General features: G+C 38.2%; 2 protein-coding genes across 6 annotated transcripts in view; one reads left to right on the forward strand and one right to left on the reverse strand.

The window, feature by feature from the left end:
- The window catches only part of ndufaf5 (NADH:ubiquinone oxidoreductase complex assembly factor 5), a 31,215-nt gene extending 27,862 nt beyond the window's left edge, over positions 1-3,353 (reverse strand). The window contains exons 1-2 of one of the 2 annotated variants that reach the window (XM_080455382.1): positions 3,152-3,353; positions 904-1,111 (exon numbers count right to left, since the gene is read on the reverse strand). In XM_080455382.1, the coding sequence (XP_080311508.1) occupies positions 904-1,111; positions 3,152-3,279 (336 nt within the window). In that variant the 5' untranslated portion in view covers positions 3,280-3,353. Of the gene's footprint in view, positions 1-903; positions 1,112-3,141 lie in introns of both variants that reach the window. The other variant, XM_080455383.1, reaches the window with a different exon arrangement.
- Positions 3,354-4,435: 1,082 nt separating this feature from the next.
- esf1 (ESF1, nucleolar pre-rRNA processing protein, homolog) overlaps positions 4,436-20,661 on the forward strand; it is a 32,484-nt gene continuing 16,258 nt past the window's right edge. For 2 of the 4 annotated variants that reach the window (XM_080446687.1, XM_080446686.1), the window contains exons 1-9: positions 4,436-4,497; positions 8,041-8,216; positions 8,708-8,818; positions 9,792-10,020; positions 14,041-14,157; positions 15,650-15,852; positions 17,426-17,539; positions 18,263-18,372; positions 18,996-19,148. In XM_080446687.1, the coding sequence (XP_080302813.1) occupies positions 8,064-8,216; positions 8,708-8,818; positions 9,792-10,020; positions 14,041-14,157; positions 15,650-15,852; positions 17,426-17,539; positions 18,263-18,372; positions 18,996-19,148 (1,190 nt within the window). In that variant the 5' untranslated portion in view covers positions 4,436-4,497; positions 8,041-8,063. The remainder of the gene's footprint in view (positions 4,498-8,040; positions 8,217-8,707; positions 8,819-9,791; positions 10,021-14,040; positions 14,158-15,649; positions 15,853-17,425; positions 17,540-18,262; positions 18,373-18,995; positions 19,149-20,661) is intronic. The other 2 variants (XM_080446689.1, XM_080446688.1) reach the window with 2 other exon arrangements.

The following is a 20,661-nucleotide window of genomic DNA, read 5'->3' on the forward strand; positions in this document are numbered from 1 at the left end:
CCTGGCGGAGACAATTACGTTACTATATCAGTGGTTTTCAAACTTTTTCATGTCAAGGACCCCCACACTGATATGTATTTGGCCCAGAAGCAAAGATTTGAGTTACAAATGTTCGCTTAAAAAAAATGATATCAAAACATTTCACACATTTTCAAGATTTTTCAAGAATAGATGTGATTTGGTCTGTTATTTGGTCCAGAATTCCTTTACTTCATATCTGTCTGTCTGACTGACGCACATACAGTACAAGTGTGTGTGCTGTTGTGAGCTTTTAGATCGGCTATTTTGGGAAAAGAGATCTGGTGTAGCGTAGACACGGAATTCCGGGGTCCTCGGCACAAAACGGTTTGAGAACTACTTCTTTAGAAGGCATCTGTAGACTGGTCCTCAGGTGTGTCATTTTAAGATTTCTTTGGCTATACAAAAATAGCAGATCTACAAGCTCATAGCGTGGCACCGAGTGCCGCGCTATGAGCTTGCAGATCTGCTATTTTTTTTTAAATCTTGAAAAAATATTTTTAAAGCAAACATTTGTAACTCAAATCTTTGCTTCTGGGGGGATTCTACAAATGTCTTCTAAATCCCAACAGCTTTTTGAAAACAAAACATATTTGCTATAATATCGGTGGTTCTCAAAAATGACATGGCCGTGGACCCCCATCTCAAGATATGTTGTTCCAGGGACCCCCCAGAAGTTGTAAAAGAGTCAAAAATGTTCGCTCAAAAATATATATACATTCAAAGATTTGCACACATTTTCACGTTTTGTTTTCTCAGAAATAGCAGATCTACAAGTGCCGCGCTATGAGCTTGTAGATCTGCTATTTTTGAATAGCCAAAATAAATCTTACAATGACAGAGATGCGTTCCTGGTCTTAAAGGGTTTTAATGGGTGAAACTCACCTCGTCTCTCAGGTAGTCATACTTGTGGCTGTCCTGTAGAGCTGAGGACCACTTCTTCTGCTGCCTCTTCATGCTCCTGTCAAACACGTTCATGGCTCCTCTGCCTGACATGAGCCTGTGAGGAGACGTCTGAGGAGACGTCTGAGGAGACGTCTGAGGACACATCTGGAAGGACCTCTGTAGCGTCTGAGGAGACGTCTGTCTGTGTCTGTGAGGAGAATCAGTGCAGGATTAGCCTCGGAAACCCATGCCTTTTTTTTTGTTTCAAAAGAAAAAAAGTCTGGGGGAACCTTGCAGGAACGGTGGTTTCTAAACCTTGTTATCTCCTAACCAATCAGAGTGCAGAGGGGCGTCGCTATAAATTTGGTGACGTCAGCGTGTTCCGTGCACAGCCCGGGGGGGGGGGGGGGGGGGGGGGAGGGGAGGCGGGGACATAGATTGGTGAAGCAATAGGAAGCGGCGCTGGTACCGAGCGCAAGGCTTTGGATCCGCCCTTCAAGACCTTGGATAGGGCTGGCTCCTCCAGTCTAGTGCAGGATTAACGGAAGGGCTTTAGGTGCTGGGGGGGGGGGGGGGCAAACGGCGGGGAGAAAGTGAAAGAAGACTGAACTATCGCCGAAAAGCGCCGACATTTAGAAGCAGCGGCTGCTGAAGGAGTGCTAAAGCGGTGAAACGCGCCAGTGAATCCTCAATTTTCCGCGCAGCACCCCCGCCCCCCGCCTGACAAAATAGTCCCGGGGGGCACCGTAACGGGTCTTAGCACCGGGCACCACGAAGGCTTAATCCGGCCCTGAGGAGAATTGATTGATTGAATACTTTATTAACAGTTTGCAAACAAAGTAATTGTAAAGAGGTACAGTTATACAATGATGCCTAAAGAAACAAGGAACACAAAAAGCCCCATAGGGCTTGTTTCCATTGTGGTGCTGTCAGGGCCGGCCGCTGCTATAAGCAATATAAGCGGTCGCTTAGGGCCACAACCACAACCACTAGGGGGGCCATAAAAAAAAGAGTAAAAAAAAAAAAAAAAATGTAATTATGTCATGTATTGCCTATCCAACAACTAGCATTATTATTTTAGTATGCAATAAAAAAATGACATAATGATTTTATAATGGGGGTGTTTGGGGGGGGGGGGACCAAAAAAAATCCTAGGGCCGGCCCTGGGTGCTGTGTATTCTAGAAGAGTAGTTTGACAGGTACATTTCAAGCCATAGTGCTTTCTTGGGTTTTAATCCTTTTAGCATCCTTTTGTATTAAACTGTAGGCTACCTCTGCGCTTATTTTTTTGGCAACCTGTTAATAAAGTATTCAATCAATCAATCAATCAATCAATCAATCAATCAATCAATCATTCAAAAACACATGGTCCAGTGAGTATCTTGAATGGACCTGGTCTTCAAGATAGTCAAGGGACCATAGTGTCCTCTACCAGCCCCATTACGAACCTCTCCCTTCGCTATACGGCTCAAAGATGAGGTCCCACTGTAGTGGCTACTGGCAGAGCTAGGGTCCGTCCAAAGAGTCCGCGGACCACCTTTTTAACCACATCGTATCCATAAACTAAAGGTGGTCCCCGAAACCTACAGATGTTTGAGGATTTTCCGGCACGTAAACTTTTTTGGACGGGGTTGAAACAACAGTTTAAATCTCTTATTTAGTCAGCCTGTGGCTATGTTTTCCCATTCAACCCTGAATTTCCCCCTGGCGGCAGGAGCCGGTACTGCTCACGGTCCAGTTACAATGTGAAATCAAATCATGGCCACAGGCTGACTAAATAAGAGATTTAAACGTTTTTTTCAACCCCGTTCTAAAAAGTTAGGGTTCCGCAAAACCCTCAAACATCTGTAGGTTTCGGGAACTACCTTTAGTTTTTGGATACGATGTGGTGAAAAAGGTGGTCCGCGGACCCTTTGTCTGGTGTTCTACCTTTGCCGGCAGCCCGGTACAGTGGAACCCTCTCTGAGCTGTATAGCGGAGGGAGAGGTTCGTAATGGGACTGTCCTCTACCTGAGCAGACAGAGATTATAACAACATTTTACATCAGATTAATTCATACAGATGAATGGAAAGGGTTCTGACGATTATGTAAAAATAATAATAATAATAATAATAATAATAATAATCTCAATCATACGGTTCTATGCTATTATATGTTCTATGTATGTTATATGTTATATGTTATATGTTATATGTTATATGTTATATGTATGTTATATGTTATATGTTATATGTTACATATATATACCTGTTCCATGGAGAGGCTGCATGGACTGTTGAGATGTTTCTACATGATGTTCTACAGATCTGCACTAATGCTCTGCTACACACACAGCTTACATTCAATACTGCATTATTCACCATCATTATCATCATATTAATAAATTAAAATAACTCTATTAACACTTTGTTTCAGTTGATCTTCTAAACCTCGCGTCTTCTCCTTTCCTCACTCACTCACTCACTGACTGGGCAGCCTGCTTTCTATTTACTCCTCGGTGGCCCACGTCCGGTCTAGAGCCCGCCCTACTGTATCCGGTCATTTCTCCATGCACACATGTAACGTACACTTATCGTTTCCGTATCCGCTTTAAGAACCGGATGTGTGTAGTGAAAGGTGAATTGATCCCGGTCTACTTCCTGTCGTTCACATTCAGTAACCTACAACACGGACGGGGAGAAAACGTGGAGCTGGATTTAAATGCAGATCCTTAGAAAACACGGAACTGGATTATTTTATATCCGTTTCTGGAAATGCCTTTAGTTTTATTCATGAAGTAAATTAGATTTAGTTAGATTTAGTTATCAAAACATTACCAAAATGCTTCACAATAATTTTAACCACTTTAACCATATTTTATACTTTGGCTATTCATAAATAATAATCATAAAATGTGTGCAAATAATTGAATATAATATATTCAATTATTATATATATATATTTTTTACATTTGTAACTCAAATCTTTGCTTCTGGGGGGTCCCTGGAAGGAACAACATATTTTGAGATGGGGGTCCAAGGCCAAATACACCATCGTGGGGGTCCTTGACATGAAAAAGTGTTTTTTCATGTTTAATATAATAATTTGGTAATTACCTTCCATATTAAACAGTGAGCTCCGTTGATGTGTTAACATGTTGAAGTCCTATCATTTTAATATGGCATTTAAATAAAATGATATATATACATATTTTGTGTCCATAGCTTTATTAGCTTATGTTTTAATTCTATATATATTTTTTACTTCACTATATATTTTTTGTATTAAAGCTCTTTTAGCTTAAACTGTGCTGTGTCGTTATCTTTAAATTATGCTAAATTAATATCTATTTGCAATTTGAATGTGAAACACAGATGATATATGTACAAAAGGTGCCATAAAAATACAATTATCATCAGTAATATTATTTTCATTATTATTTATTAATAATAATGTATGATTATTATTTAAATAGTATTAAATAATGCAGTCGGTATTCGCGTGTTTGTTCGGTTTGTTCCATTTCTCTTGCCGTAGGAGTCATGTGGAAGTGATGCATGCTGGGTAAACACGTGTGTTCCTGCAGCAGACAGTACAGTAAAGTAACGCTGGAGGTAAAGTAACGAGTAACGCTTTATTAACATGATTCTATGTTACATAAACAACATAAACAACATGTAAACAGTAGTGTTAACATGTAGATGTTAATATGTTAATATGTAATGTTATGGCTCAGCTTTACTCTCTGTTTAACTCTTTGTTTACATGGTTAGCTTCTCAATGCTAAAGCTAACCATACTAACTAGTGTAGCAGCATTGCATAATAATTAATAAATATTACACTAGTTACAGTAATCAATAATAATAAATATAACACTAGTTACAGTAATCAATAATAATAAATATAACACTAGTTACAGTAATCAATAATAATAAATATAACACTAGTTACAGTAATCAATAATAATAAATATAACACTAGTTACAGTAATCAATAATAATAAATATAACACTAGTTACAGTAATCAATAATAATAAATATAACACTAGTTACAGTAATCAATAATAATAAATATAACACTAGTTACAGTAATCAATAATAATAAATATAACACTAGTTACAGTAATCAATAATAATAAATATAACACTAGTTACAGTAATCATAATAATAATAATTATAACACTAGTTACAGTAATCATAATAATAATTATAACTAGTTACAGTAATCATAATAATAATAATTATAACACTAGTTACAGTAATCATAATAATAATAATTATAACACTAGTTACAGTAATCATAATAATAATAATTATAACACTAGTTACAGTAATCATAATAATAATAATTATAACACTAGTTACAGTAATCATAATAATAATAATTATAACACTAGTTACAGTAATCATAATAATAATAATTATAACACTAGTTACAGTAATCATAATAATAATAATTATAACACTAGTTACAGTAATCATAATAATAATAATTATAACTAGTTACAGTAATCATAATAATAATAAATATAACACTAGTTACAGTAATCAATAATAATAAATATAACACTAGTTACAGTAATCAATAATAATAAATATAACACTAGTTACAGTAATCAATAATAATAAATATAACACTAGTTACAGTAATCAATAATAATAAATATAACACTAGTTACAGTAATCAATAATAATAAATATAACACTAGTTACAGTAATCAATAATAATAAATATAACACTAGTTACAGTAATCAATAATAATAAATATAACACTAGTTACAGTAATCATAATAATAATAATTATAACACTAGTTACAGTAATCATAATAATAATAATTATAACTAGTTACAGTAATCATAATAATAATAATTATAACTAGTTACAGTAATCATAATAATAATAATTATAACACTAGTTACAGTAATCATAATAATAATAATTATAACACTAGTTACAGTAATCATAATAATAATAATTATAACACTAGTTACAGTAATCATAATAATAATAATTATAACACTAGTTACAGTAATCATAATAATAATAATTATAACACTAGTTACAGTAATCATAATAATAATAATTATAACACTAGTTACAGTAATCATAATAATAATAATTATAACTAGTTACAGTAATCATAATAATAATAATTATAACACTAGTTACAGTAATCATAATAATAATAATTATAACACTAGTTACAGTAATCATAATAATAATAATTATAACACTAGTTACAGTAATCATAATAATAATAATTATAACTAGTTACAGTAATCATAATAATAATAATTATAACACTAGTTGCAGTAATCATAATAATAATAATTATAACTAGTTACAGTAATCATAATAATAATAATTATAACACTAGTTACAGTAATCATAATAATAATAATTATAACACTAGTTACAGTAATCATAATAATAATAATTATAACACTAGTTACAGTAATCATAATAATAATAATTATAACTAGTTACAGTAATCATAATAATAATAATTATAACACTAGTTACAGTAATCATAATAATAATAATTATAACACTAGTTACAGTAATCATAATAATAATAATTATAACACTAGTTACAGTAATCATAATAATAATAATTATAACACTAGTTACAGTAATCATAATAATAATAATTATAACACTAGTTACAGTAATCATAATAATAATAATTATAACACTAGTTACAGTAATCATAATAATAATAGTAACATCTGTTGTCAGTGTAATTGGTTTTGGTCTAAAGTTTATTTCTGTCAGCTACTTAATTCAACGTCTATTTACAGGTGTAAAATATTGTTTTAATTATTTTTTTATTTCAAGGACCCAGTTTGGTATTTATTACTACATGTATTTAGTTTGGCCCTCTGTACAACAACCAAGCTTTATTGTTCTAGGACGGGGGTCTACAACAGGTGGTCCGGGACCCCCTAGGGGGTCCTCAGAGTTAGTACAGGGGGGCCGCCAAATATTTGTGTGATATGATTTCTTTTACATTAACCACTTGCATCCCAATTCTGAGGAGAACTTTGGCCGAAAATAGCAGACCTACAAGCTCACAACGCCTCGCAGCGCGAGGCGTTGTGAGCTTGTAGATCGGCTATTTTTGACAAAGAGGTATAGGAGTATAGAGGAAAAAAAGAGCAGACCAAGTTAATAAAAAAATAGTTTAATCTGCAACACAATTTTAACACAATATACTGTAGAGGGGGGTCCCTGCTTCATCTCTCTCTCAACTAGGGGGTCCTTGGCCTGAAAACGTTGAAGACCCCTGGACTAGGACACCATGGATAGTTCACCCACATAAATGACTTTTTTCCTATAGATTAGTCACCTCGTGGAGACTTGACTTCATGGACATTTATTAGTTTTTGTCTCATTCCTGAGACAATAATTTGAATGGAGACACAAAGAGTCTCCTTTGTGTCTCCATCCGGAACCTCTGCCGGTCATCACATTATTGTCTCAGGAATGAATTCAAGTCTCTAAACTTTTTGTGCTCTGTTTTATATTTTTAACCCATTAAATCTGGGGACGCGTCTAGTCTTCTAAATCAGTTTTCTGAAAAACGTGTGTTGCTGTAATATCAGTGGTTCTCAAAGTTGTTTTTGTATTTGGCCGCGGACCCCCGTCTCACAATATGTTGTTCCAGGGACCCCCCCCCCCCCAAGAAGCAAAGATTTGAGTTACAAATGTTTGCTTTAAAAAAAATATGTATATTCAAAGATTTGCTCACATTTTCACGATTGTTCCAAAAATAGCAGATCTACAAGCTCATAGCGCGGCCCTCGCGCTATGAGCTTGTAGATCTGCTATTTTTGAACAGCCAAAGTATGAAATAATGGCTATAATAGCTGAAATCTAAAATGACACAGATGCGTTCCTGTGTAACATTGAATGTATTGTGTATCATGTTCTAAGAGTAAAGGCGGTTACACACTGGCGAATATGCGAATATACGCAAAATCCGGACTCGTTCCGAATAATTAAAAGACGCTTTTTTCGCTCCGCGAAACTGGTGTGGAAGCTTGCATTGACTTTATAAGGTTTAAAAAAAAAACGTATTATTCGCATGAAAAAAATCGCCCCGGTGTGTAAGGACCTTAAGACTGAGGCTCTGCTTTCCTGCTGTTTCTAGGAGACGGTCAGATATTCTTCATCATGTCGTCCAACACCAACAAGGCGAGCGAAGGAGGAGACGACCGCTTCCTGAAGGTGAAGAGAGACCCTCGCTTCTGGGAGATGCCCGAGAAGGAGCGCAAGATCAAGATCGACAAGCGCTTCAAGTCCATGTTCACCGACAAGCGCTTCAAGGTAGGGTCAGGGGTCAGGGGGCGATGCCGCTTTGATGATGGACAGGGCCACTGTATTTACACACTCACTCCAGAGGGACATTCTATGTCACACAAAAGTAGCAAAAATAGCAGATCTACAAGCTCAAAACGTGTCATGCTGCTGCGACGCGTTTTGAGCTTGTAGATCTGCTATTTTTGAATTGGAATTCAGATTTTTTGTTTTTGCTATTTTTTTATTGGAACCCCGAAAAGTAACATTTGTATTTAATTTCAAATGCGTTTAGTTATACTTATGTTAACTTTATGAACTTAAATACCAATACATTGGAGATAAAAAAGACAATATAATATATAACTCTAATATTTCACACTGTTTCGCAAATTACAGATTGGGACTTGACCTAGCAACATTATTCAGTCGTGAGATTGTATTCTGTTTTAATCCATGAGTTATTAGTTCTAAATATTGTTTTTGACTGTGTGCGTGCGTGCGTGCGTGCGTCCGTCCAGCTGAAGTACACGGTGGACAAGAGAGGACGTCCGGTCAACCACTCGTCCTCAGAGGACCTCAAACGCTTCTACAACCTGTCTGACACCGACGAGGATGAGGATGAGGAAGATGTAAGTCATTTTGGGGTTTTGTTAATCACAATTATTTGTGTGATAATTAACGATCAACTAAAATGTGATGATGATGACAATGATCAGTGGTGGAAAGTAGGGCATTCACAACTAATGATTTTTACTAGTCGACTCATTTGACCAAGTACTAGTCGACTAGTCGAAATTTACATAAAAAAACGTTTTATTTATTTTTTTATGGGGGGGCATTGTTTTAATGCCATCCTACTACTATATTACTATAATTATTATCCTCCTGCCCTTATTTTTATGGCGGTTTAAGGGAAGCGCTTCTGGCACAGCAGCACAGCACCGCAGCAGCGTCTCCAAGGATCCCCATTGCCCAATAATAGGCTTTTATTGGGCATACTTTTGACCCCCTTTTGATACAAAATAAAGTCAGGAGGATAATAATAATAGTAAGATGGGCCATTACTATGGCATTAAAACAAATTAGGAAAAAAAAAAAAAAAATCAACTATTCGACTAGTACCAACAGAGCCGACTAGTAGTCGACTAGTTGGTGAAAGCCCTAGTGGAAAGTAACTAAGTACTTACTCAAGTACTGTACTTAAGTACAATTCTGAGGTATTTTTACTTTACTGGAGTATTTCCAATTTTCAGTACTTACTTCTACTCCACTACACATCTTGAATTATTATAGGTACTATAAAACATACATTAACCACTTTAACCCTATTTTATATCTAGGCTATTTGAAAATAGCAGATCTATAAGCTCACTGTGAGCTTGTAGATCTGCTATTTTCAAACATTTTAGTACTTTTACTTTTGGTACTTTAAGTATATTTTGCTGCCAATACTGTAGTACTTTTACTCAAGTAAGGTTTTGAGCACAGGCCTTTTTCTTATAACATAGTATTTTTATATTGTGGTATCGATACTTGTTCTGAAGTAAAATATCTGAGTAAGTACTTCCACCACTGACGATGATGATGATGACATTACCCTAGAAACAGGAGGATGAGGAGGCCGGCAGCAGGACGAAGGTGACGGAGGAGAAGAAGAAGAAGGAGGAGAAGGAGGAGAAGAAGAAGAAGAAGGAGGAGGAGAAGAAGAAGGAGGTGAAAGAGGAGTCAGACTCTGTGACGGCCGACAAGTGTGACAAAGTGACAAAGAAAGGAGCTCAGGTCAAAGTTCAGCCGCCGCCACGAGGAGTCAGAGTGGTTGAGGAAGGTAAGAGTTTTAAAGGGCCAGTCCACTGTGGTAGAGGCTTGGGTTGTGTAGTTACCTTGCCATGATGGAACTCTAAAGGTGGACAAGAAATCAAAAATAATTGCTTCATTGATTAGAAATTGATAATTCTAAATATGCTCCTCATTGACTTACATTGCACGGTGAAACAGATCTCAAAGTCACTCTTTTAGCACATAAATGAACACAAACTAAGTTGTTTCAGATAATATAGAACATCACCAAACCCACTACTGTTTGTTTATTAATAAAAATGTTAACTTCCTGTTGATTTTACTGTTTGAAGATCCCGATCCACGGATCCAATCCGGGTTTTCTTCTACATAAAAATAGTAAAATCAACAGGAATGTAGTGGCTATTTGTCAACAACAATAAAACTTCAAAAGGTCACTGAGGCACCAGGTATAGTGGATCTTACGCAGATCATGAGTTGGTAATGAGTCCATTGTCCAGACAAGGCATCAACGTTTTTTTGTGGTATTTATTAGCGTCACCTTGGCAAGAACAATACAGTAAAAGGTGTTTAAATGTTTGCTGAACTCAGCCCTGATACTGGTAAACAGGGTTGGGAAGTAACGGATTACATGTAACGCCGTTACGTAATCAGAGTAAAAAAAAAACGTAACGGTAACGTCTTAGAGTACATTTTAAAATGTGTAATCTGGATTACAGTAACGGGGGTGTTGTAACGGGGGTTACATGAGGATTACATTCTCCCCTTCCCCTCATTAATTTTACAAACAAGTTATACATTATTATAACACCAAACAACCACCTGCAAGAGCGCACACTCCACACAGACGGCAATGGATTGGAGTTGAGCGCAGCGCGCACCTCTCTGTGTAAAATCCCCACAGACAGGAGGCTGCTGCTGCGTCAGGGCGGTGTTGCCAGAATTTGCGAGAGAAATAAGCAACCAGGTCTATGAAAACAAGCCCAAAAGAAGCGACTATAAAAGTCCACACGAGCACTTCAAAGCTATATCGGTCGTCCATTAAACAATGAGCATATTTATATATGTTGGCTATTTGAAAATAGACGATCTACAAGCTCACAACCGTTCTACCATTATTTACAAGCAACTTCAGAAAAATAAGCCCAATGTGGCTTATAATAATCAGACCAGGCAACACTGCAGACGGAGATACTACATAGGAGAGCATTGGATTGGGGATAAATAATCGGTAGCGCAGTCTTCTCTTTTGTCAAATAAAATTAGGCTTTTTATTTAAAGAGTAGCTTACGGGGTATAAATATAATTTTATAGGGTGAGTTCTTTGTAGACTATATAAATGAGTCTTTACTGTCTAGTCAATGTTTACAGGGTCACAGGCAGATTACATTCTCCCCTTCCCCTCATAAATTTTAAAAACAAGTTATACATTATTATAACACCGTCACCAAACATTAAAATAATAATAAGTCGAAATAACAGTATGCATGTCGCATGCGACGACCCGTAGGGTGCCTACGCTGTGTCGCTTCCTAGTGGCTGCTTCAAAAAGCTTTCTTGGTGGCTGCCCACTGGAACTGCGCAGTGACGGTGAGCAGCACTGCAGTAGCGGTCTTAACTGTCTGTAGGCAAGGTTAGGCAACCGCCTGGGGCCTCAAAAGTCAGGAGGCCTCATGAGTAGGGATGGTAGGCTACTGAATGGATGCGTGGAGACGGTCAGGACGCACAGCGTGCACCTCTGTCAATATGGTAATGGTAGACACCAGTTCTCTGGTTGAGATTCAACATCAAGTGAAACGCTGCACATAACCAGTGATAGGTTAGATTTAAAGCCTATATTCCAGTTTATAATGCGCGGAAGCCAAGCAACACTTTTGACAGAGAGAGATGGGGGGGGGGGGGGAAATTAAGAAATACTATATTTTAAATAGTGAAAAATACAGAAAATAGGGGGAAATACATAAAATCTCTAATCTGTGATTCTAATGTGATTAATGTGACCCCTACAGTCAGTGAAGTCCAGTGCTGAATGTGACAAATATTGAGACAAATAGGCTATAACCCAATACATAATTTTATGAAATAAATGGGTTATATTTTACAGATAGTTACACTATTCTTGTACTATATTAAAATTAAGTCATCCTTAAACTTCAAGTTAAATTAATTATTTCTGTGGACTTAAAAATCATCGTTTTATTTGATGGCCTTCTTTTTGATTGGCCTTTTACAGGCCCTACCAGCCTGTAGGGGGAGGTAGAGAGTAACATATTATAATACCAGCCTGTAGGGGGAGGTAGAGAGTAACATATTATAATGCCAGCCTGTAGGGGGAGGTAGAGAGTAACATATTATAATAGCAGCCTGTAGGGGGAGGTAGAGAGTAACATATTATAATAGCAGCCTGTAGGGGGAGGTAGAGAGTAACATATTATAATAGCAGCCTGTAGGGGGAGGTAAAGAGTAACGTATTATAATACCAGCCTTTAGGGGGAGGGAGAGAGTAACATATTATAATAGCAGCCTGTAGGGGGAGGTAGAGAGTAACATATTATAATACCAGCCTGTAGGGGGAGGTAGAGAGTAACATATTATAATAGCAGCCTGTAGGGGGAGGTAGAGAGTAACATATTATAATAGCAGCCTGTAGGGGGAGGTAAAGAGTAACGTATTATAATACCAGCCTGTAGGGGGAGGGAGAGAGTAACATATTATAATAGCATGCTAACCTGGTCTATTCTATTTACTTGATCTCATCTAGCCTATGTATAGCCTTAAACTAAAGGCATTTAAGGTCCTTGCACACTGGTGCGTCTTTTCGTTGCGTTTTTTTTTTTTCATTGTTTTTTCAATTTTTTTCATTGTTGTAAAAAAAACGCAACGAAAAGACGCACCAGTGTGCAAGGACCTTTAGTGTCTTTTTATTAAAGGCTATGCATTTTATTAGGTTTTATTATTTTTTTGTAAAGGTAAAGAGATTTTATTTGCCACTTTGCCCACACATGGATGGAGGTTAGATCCCATAGGGACGGTTGTGTTATTTAAAATGAGCTAGTTGTTGGTTGTCAAACAATCAAAATGTTACTGTAGGTCAAGATGCCTTTTCTTATGATCTGTTATTAGTTGACACAATGACTCTACAGTAATGTAACTGTTCAGAGAGGTCAAATTCTTAACAATTAAATGACCTTAACCATATTTCTGTTGTCCTTATCTTAATTTCATAGGCTCAACATTCTTGTCTATCAATGGTAAAACTTGTATTATATAATTAAATAGAGTTTTGCTTAAAAGTAATCCAAAAGTAACTGAAAGTAACTAGTAGTTACTTTTTAAATGGAGTAATCGGGATTACGTTACTGACTACATTTTTTAGAAAGTAACTTGTAACTGTAGGGGATTCCTTTTTAAAAGTAACCCGCCCAACCCTGCTGGTAAAACACCATAGACCTTCCCAGTGCCCACTGACTGCTGCTGTGCCCTGATTGACTTAAATAACCCCAGCTGTGTGCCCAAATTGACCCATCACCTTCAAAATAAAAGCATGTTAGCTGGAACACAAATTAACTTAAATAATATAGCTGTAAACAAACTAATTCCACAAAACAAATCAAATAAATAAAGACAATAAATAAATGTGAAAAATACTGAATAGCTTCCACAAGGAAGTTAACATTTGTTATTAAATAAACAAACAGTAGTGGGTTTGGTGATGTTCTATATTGTCTGAATCAGCTTTGTTTGTGTTCATTTATGTGCTAAAATAGTGACTTTGAGATCTGTTTCAGCGTACAATGTAAGTCAATGAGGAGTGTCTTTTGAATTATCAATTTCTAATCAATGGATTCATTATTTTGTATTTCTTGTCCACTTTTGTTGTCACATCATGGCAAGGTAACTACACAACACAAACCTCTACCACAGTGGTCTGGCCCTTTAAATGGTTAAATAGTAATAATGGCTTGTTACTGAACAAACACTCTTTACTGTATGGTTTTGATTAACATGTTTATTATTATAAAACTAAATATGTTTAACATAAATCTGTTCCCAGGTGATGATGAGGATGATGAGGATGAGCATTCGAGCGCGGAGGAAGATGAGGCGGAGCAGAAAGACGGTGTCACAGGAAGTGGTGACGAAGACGATGGCAGTGGGTCAGATGATGAAGGTATGAAAACCAATAGAGTGTTATATAATAGCACAGCATGCACTCTGAAGTGTGTGTGTGTGTGTGTGTGTGTGTGTGTGTGTGTGTGTGTGTGTGTGTGTGTGTGTGTGTGTGTGTGTGTGTGTGTGTGTGTGTGTGTGTGTGTGTGTGTGTGTGTGTGTGTGTGTGTGTGTGTGTGTGTGTGTGTGTGTGTGTGTGTGTGTGTGTGTGTCAGAGCATGTGAGCGTAGCGACGCGATCTTGACGTGAGCGCGGAGCTGGTTTATAAAAAGGTTGGAGCGCTACTCAGAGCGAGGACCGCCTGCCGCTCCAAGCCGGCCCGGTGGGGGCCGCGCACCAAATGTTTGAGCATGCCCGCCCGGTCGCACGGACTCAGAGACACACAGACATCCAGCAGTGCACAGCGCACCCACATTTCATTAGAATGTCTACTTTCTTTTTCTTTTCTTTTTTTTTACTGTTGAGCATTGGTGTAAAGTAACCAAGTACATTTACTCAAGTACTGTACTTAAGTACAATTTTGAGGTATTTGTACTTTACTTGAGCATTTCCAATTTCCAATACTTTTACTTCTACTCCACTACAGCTCAGAGGCAAATATTGTACTTTTACTCCACTACAATTACTTGAAAACTTGAGTTACTAGTTACTTTTCAGATATAAACTATGATATAATGAAACATACATTAACCACTTTAGACCTATTTTATACATAGGCTATTTGAAAATAGCAGATCTACAAGCTCACAACGCGTCGCATCGCGACGCGTTGCGAGCTTGTAGATCGGCTATTTTCAAATATTTAGTACTTTTACTTTTGGTACTTTAAGTACATTTTGATGCCAATACTTTTGTACTTTTACTCAAGTAAATTTTTCATTTTGGATTTTTACTTGTAACAGAGTATTTTTATATTGCAGTATTGGTACTTTTACTTAAGTAAAGAATTTGAGTACTTTTTCCACCACTGCTGTTGAGCGACCCGGTTTGAGCGGAGCATGGAGCGAGAGGTGTGCAAATCAACGTGAGCGACGGGGAGCGGAGCGCGGGGGGGGGGGGGGGGGTCAACGTGAGCGAATAGCGAGCGTGAAACCAGCCCTCTGGAGCGCCGTGCGGCATTTCCACCCGCTCCGCTCCGCTCACGTGCTCTGGTGTGTGTGTGTGTTTGTATGCTGTAAAATGTTAGGTTTATAATGTGGACTCTTGGAAGATTAGCCGAGATTCAAATCAAATCCAAATCTGGTACTTTTTATTGAGACCGTGTCATTTTAGATTTCTTGGGCTATTCACAAAATAACAGATCTACAAGCTCACATCGCGGCACTCAACTGCTATTTTTTGAACATTTTCAACATGGAAACAATTATGGCGATTATGCAAAAAAAATAAAAGCGCTTAAACGATTATGTAATAATTGTGACAGGCCTATCGGTGCCACGCTATGAGCTTGTATATCTGCTATTTTTGAGCCGTTGTGCTGGTTTTGTTTCTAGACGATGATGATGATGAAGGCTCGGGCTCAGAGACGGAGGACGACCTGGCCAGAGGCCTCGGTAACGTAGAGACCAGCTCTGATGAAGACGACGATGAAGGCGAGGGCGAGGAGGAGGATGTGGACGCCATCCTCCGGCGTGAGGAAGAGGAGATCACACACGACTGGGGCGAGCTGTGTAAAGACGCTCTGCGCAACGACCAGGTGAGGGCGCTGTGTAGCGTAGACATATATGACCATGTCATACATACCGGCGCTTAGGTGGCACAGTGGTAAAGTGTAGCTGCCCAGTGCCCACCTCAACCAATCCAATCCACTTCATTTATATTCCACATTGTACACATTGAGGGCCATAAACATAAATCTACGTTTTTTCATTTTCTTTTCTTGTGGTGAAAACCAGCCATTTTCCACGGGCGATCGTTCCAAGCTCACAGCACGTCTTTTTGATACGCCACAACACAGCTGAGAGACACAGCTGTGTCTCCTCCTAATCAGCGCTGAGTAGGGCGGTTCACTCGGGTGTTGATAAACAGAACGGGGATTTTCCGAGGTGATAGAAACTGAACCAAGCCGGACCCGACTGTCGATAAAGGGACCCGAACACGTGTGGGTCGTGGATATTATGCAAAGCACAGTGACTGTCTGTCTGCAATAGATAAAGTGGTGAAAGCTGGTGACACTGATAGCAGCAGGCCAGTAATCAACCTCGCGCAAGGCCACATATATCATGACATATATACATAACGTTAACAAAACAAAACAAAACCTACTTTTGCATATCAAAGTTGAATGAGATGTAAAGCCCAAAATATATATTAATGTGTTTATACTGTGCGACGGTGTCGCGCAGGGTAACCGGAGGACTCGCCCCAAAACACCCTCGTCCCCATTTTTCAGGCGGACCAGCGGTTCTTGTATTCTTGTATTTGTTTTACTGAGGATAAGGGTAGAAATAGGTTTAGGATTAGGCATAGTTTTACTGAGGTTAAGATTAGGAATAAGGTTAGGTTTAGGCATAGTTTACTGATGTTATGGTTAGGAATACCAGGTGAATACCGCCGGATTTCCCCCGGGGCGACTGTGTTTTGGGGCGAGCGGGCGTTTTGGTATTCGTCACGCAGCAGTTCACTCATGCCCACTTTATTCATTTCATTTTTGGCAAGCGACATCTCTGCATGATATAGTAGATCATATAATTTAGTTATCTATAACAACAGGAACAGATTGTATCTGTGATAAAGTGGAAAGAAGCGCAGCTCTAACGTAACAAGGTGTAATGATCAGTTGGGTGCATGTATGCAGTGCAAACACGCATGTGACGTTAATTATAATATATGGACGATGAATGTATTCTTTGGCCGGTAAAATATAATCCTGTTGGCCATGGTGGCCGGCCCAAAAAATGCCTAGCGCTGCGGAAACCCTGACATGTACATAGGTTGGTTGTAAGAGGCTTCCAACAACTTGGGATGCCAATAAAAGCAGCTAAACGGCTTGCAAAATTCTGTGGAATCTCTTCTATTATCGGTAGCCGCCAAATATGGCGAAGACGCTGTTATTTGTACCCCTGAAGGGTGTTGGGGTATTTGTCCATGATTTGCTGACTGTACTTTTCTTTTACAGCACCTTGTAATATTTTTGTCCTTGTTTTGTATCTCTTATGTGGACATAAATAAATGATTGTGTGTGTGCGTGTGCGTGTGCGTGTGTGTGTGCGTGTGTGTGTGTGTGTGTGTGTGTGTGTGTGTGTGTGTGTGTGTGTGTGTGTGTGTAGGTGTCCTCCAGGTTAGCAGTGTGTAACATGGACTGGGATAAGATCAAAGCCAAAGACCTGCTGGTTGTGTTCAACTCCTTTAAACCTAAAGGAGGCGTGGTCATCTCTGTGAAGGTAACACACAGATGTTACATCATCATGATTTTCCAAAAAAGTAACAAGCTCAATGCCACGCTATGACCTTGTTATTTATTTTTGAAAATCATGAAAATTTGTGCAAATCTTTGAATATTTATATTTTTTAAGTGAACATTTTAACTCAAATCTTTGCTTCTGCGGGATTCTACAAATGTCTTCTAAATCCTTACAGTTTAAAAAAAAAATTGTTTTGATTCTCAAACTTTTTCATGTCAAGGACCCCCAAAATTATATGTATTTGGCCACGGACCCCCATCTCAAAATATGTTGTTCCAGGGACCCCCCAGAAGCAAAGATTTGAGTTAAAATGTTCGCTGTAAAAATATATATATTCGAAGATTTGCATACATTTTCACAATAAAAAAAAGCAGATCCACAAGCTCACTGCACGGCAACGAGTGCCTTGCAGTGAGCTTGTAGATCTGCTATTTTTGAATAGCCAAAGTATAGAATAATATTTAAAGTGGTTACACAGTCTGCTAAATGCCTAAATTGTCATTGTAAATTGATATGACATAAAAATGGTACATTGTTCATTGTGATGTGTTAAAGATTTATCTGTCAGTTTGGTCGAGAGAGGATGCAATAAACAGTTAGTTTAGTATCCATTGTTTATGGTTATGTGTTGTTTATGGTTATGTGTTGTTTATGGTTATGTGTTGTTTATGGTTATGTGTTGTTTATGGTTGTGTGTTACAGATTTATCCATCAGAGTTTGGTAAAGAGAGGAGGGAGTTGGAACGGAGCCAAGGACCCATGGAGCTGATGGCTCTGCCTGACGACCCTGACAATGATACCCACGAGCAACAGTAATATATACACACACATGTTATCTACATACACATTATATACACATAACAGTAATATATACACACACATGTTATCTACATACACATTATATACACATAACAGTAATATATACACACACATGTTATCTACATACACATTATATACACATAACAGTAATATATACACACACATGTTATCTACATACACATTATATACACATAACAGTAATATATACACACACATGTTATCTACATACACATTATATACACATAACAGTAATATATACACACACATGTTATCTACATACACATTATATACACATAACAGTAATATATACACACACATGTTATCTATATACACATTATATACACATAACAGTAATATATACACACACATGTTATCTACATACACATTATATACACATAACAGTAATATATACACACACATACACATTATATACACATAACAGTAATATATACACACACATGTTATGCAATATGTAGTTGGGGGTCCCTGCTTCATCTCTCTCTCATCTGTGTGTGTGTGTGTGTGTGTGTGTGTGTGTGTGTGTGTGTGTGTGTGTGTGTGTGTGTGTGTGTGTGTGTGTGTGTGTGTGTGTGTGTGTGTGTGTGTGTGTGTGTAGGGTGTACAGAGAGAGGTTGAGGGACTACCAGTTCAAGAGGCTGAAGTATTTCTATGCCGTGGTGGAGTGTGACTCTGCAGACACAGCTGACCACATCTACCAGAACTGTGACCGCTCTGAATACGAGAGCTCCTGCTCTGTGCTGGACCTACGGTATGAGTTATAATACACTGTATATACATATATACTTACTGACCTACGGTATGAGTTATAATACACTGTATATACATATATACTTACTGACCTACGGTATGAGTTATAATACACTGTATATACATATATACATACTGACCTACGGTATGACATGTTATTTAATACACTGTATATATATATATACTGACCGCAGCTCAAACCTGAATGTACGGTCCATGCGCTAGATCGTGTATTTTAATCGCTTTTATTTTAGTTTTTTTTGGTGAGATCTGACGTTCATATCGACAGAAACCCCTCCACGGTGTTTGTGTTGGACACACTGTGACAAATGCACATTATATTATTATATTTATCTGCTTGGTCTATGGGTGTTATTTTATATGAGTGATATGTAAGGTCTGATTAAATGCACGTTATTGTATCTGATTTGATATGTAACATGTTGAACACTATGAGATAAATGGACACTTCCTATTCACTGGAGGGTAATGGGTCTGATCAGGGGATGATTGAATGATTTGTGCCACCCGACGTTACTAATAGAGGGTGCAGCACAGGGGGGAGGGATCCAACAAACAAACCTGTATGCCAGCGAGGACGGGTGAAAAGAGGAGATCTCCTAGGCGCCAGTTTGAGCTGCAGCCAAGTATTAGGAACGGGCGAGCCCTGCGGAGAACGGACCGTGTCGTTGCAGCGCCGTGGGGAATCGTCAGCTGGATTTGTGAATGAACCGCCGGTCGCTGAGAGGATTCTTACGGAGCCGCGGGTGAGACAAATCCATGTTTCTGTTCCGGTGGATTACAGTTTAAGGGGTACCCCGAGTCTTAATAGTTGGACCGTCAGTGCGGAAGAACGGTTACGAGTCGTTTGGATCTAAGGAGCTGATAGACAATTCAGTTTAAAACCTACCGATCGCTGTTGTTTTCCTTTAGTTAATAATTTCCCTTTCAAAGCAAAGGGCCGATTGTTACAACGCTCCTCCCTCCGGAAGTCTCGCGAGAGACGAGATTTCATCCGTGATTTCCTCCAAGTCCGCTTGTAAACTCTACGGCGGCCCATTTGGCCCATTTGTCATTATGAACGTCAGATCTCACCGGAAAAACAAAAAATACACTATTAAAAGACGCGATCTAGCGCATGGACCGTACCCTCAGGTTTTTAGCTGTGGTCGACTCAGGATGGAGTTATGATTTTTTTCTACTGTACCACTAGTCCTAGGATATAATAATATCATATAAAATGTAAGAAAAAGGTGGTACGGAATTCTCCTTTAACGTTTCACTGCTCTGTTGTCAAACACAGCTCTCTGTGTGTAACAACAGCCTCTCTGTGTGTAACAACAGACTCTCTGTGTGTAACAACAGACTCTCTGTGTGTAACAACAGACTCTCTGTGTGTAACGACAGCCTCTCTGTGTGTAACAACAGACTCTCTGTGTGTAACAACAGACTCTCTGTGTGTAACGACAGCCTCTCTGTGTGTAACAACAGCCTCTCTGTGTGTAACAACAGAC

The sequence above is a fragment of the Gymnoscopelus braueri genome, assembly GCF_963280865.1.
Source record: "Gymnoscopelus braueri genome assembly, chromosome: 2".
NCBI lineage: Eukaryota > Metazoa > Chordata > Actinopteri > Myctophiformes > Myctophidae > Gymnoscopelus > Gymnoscopelus braueri.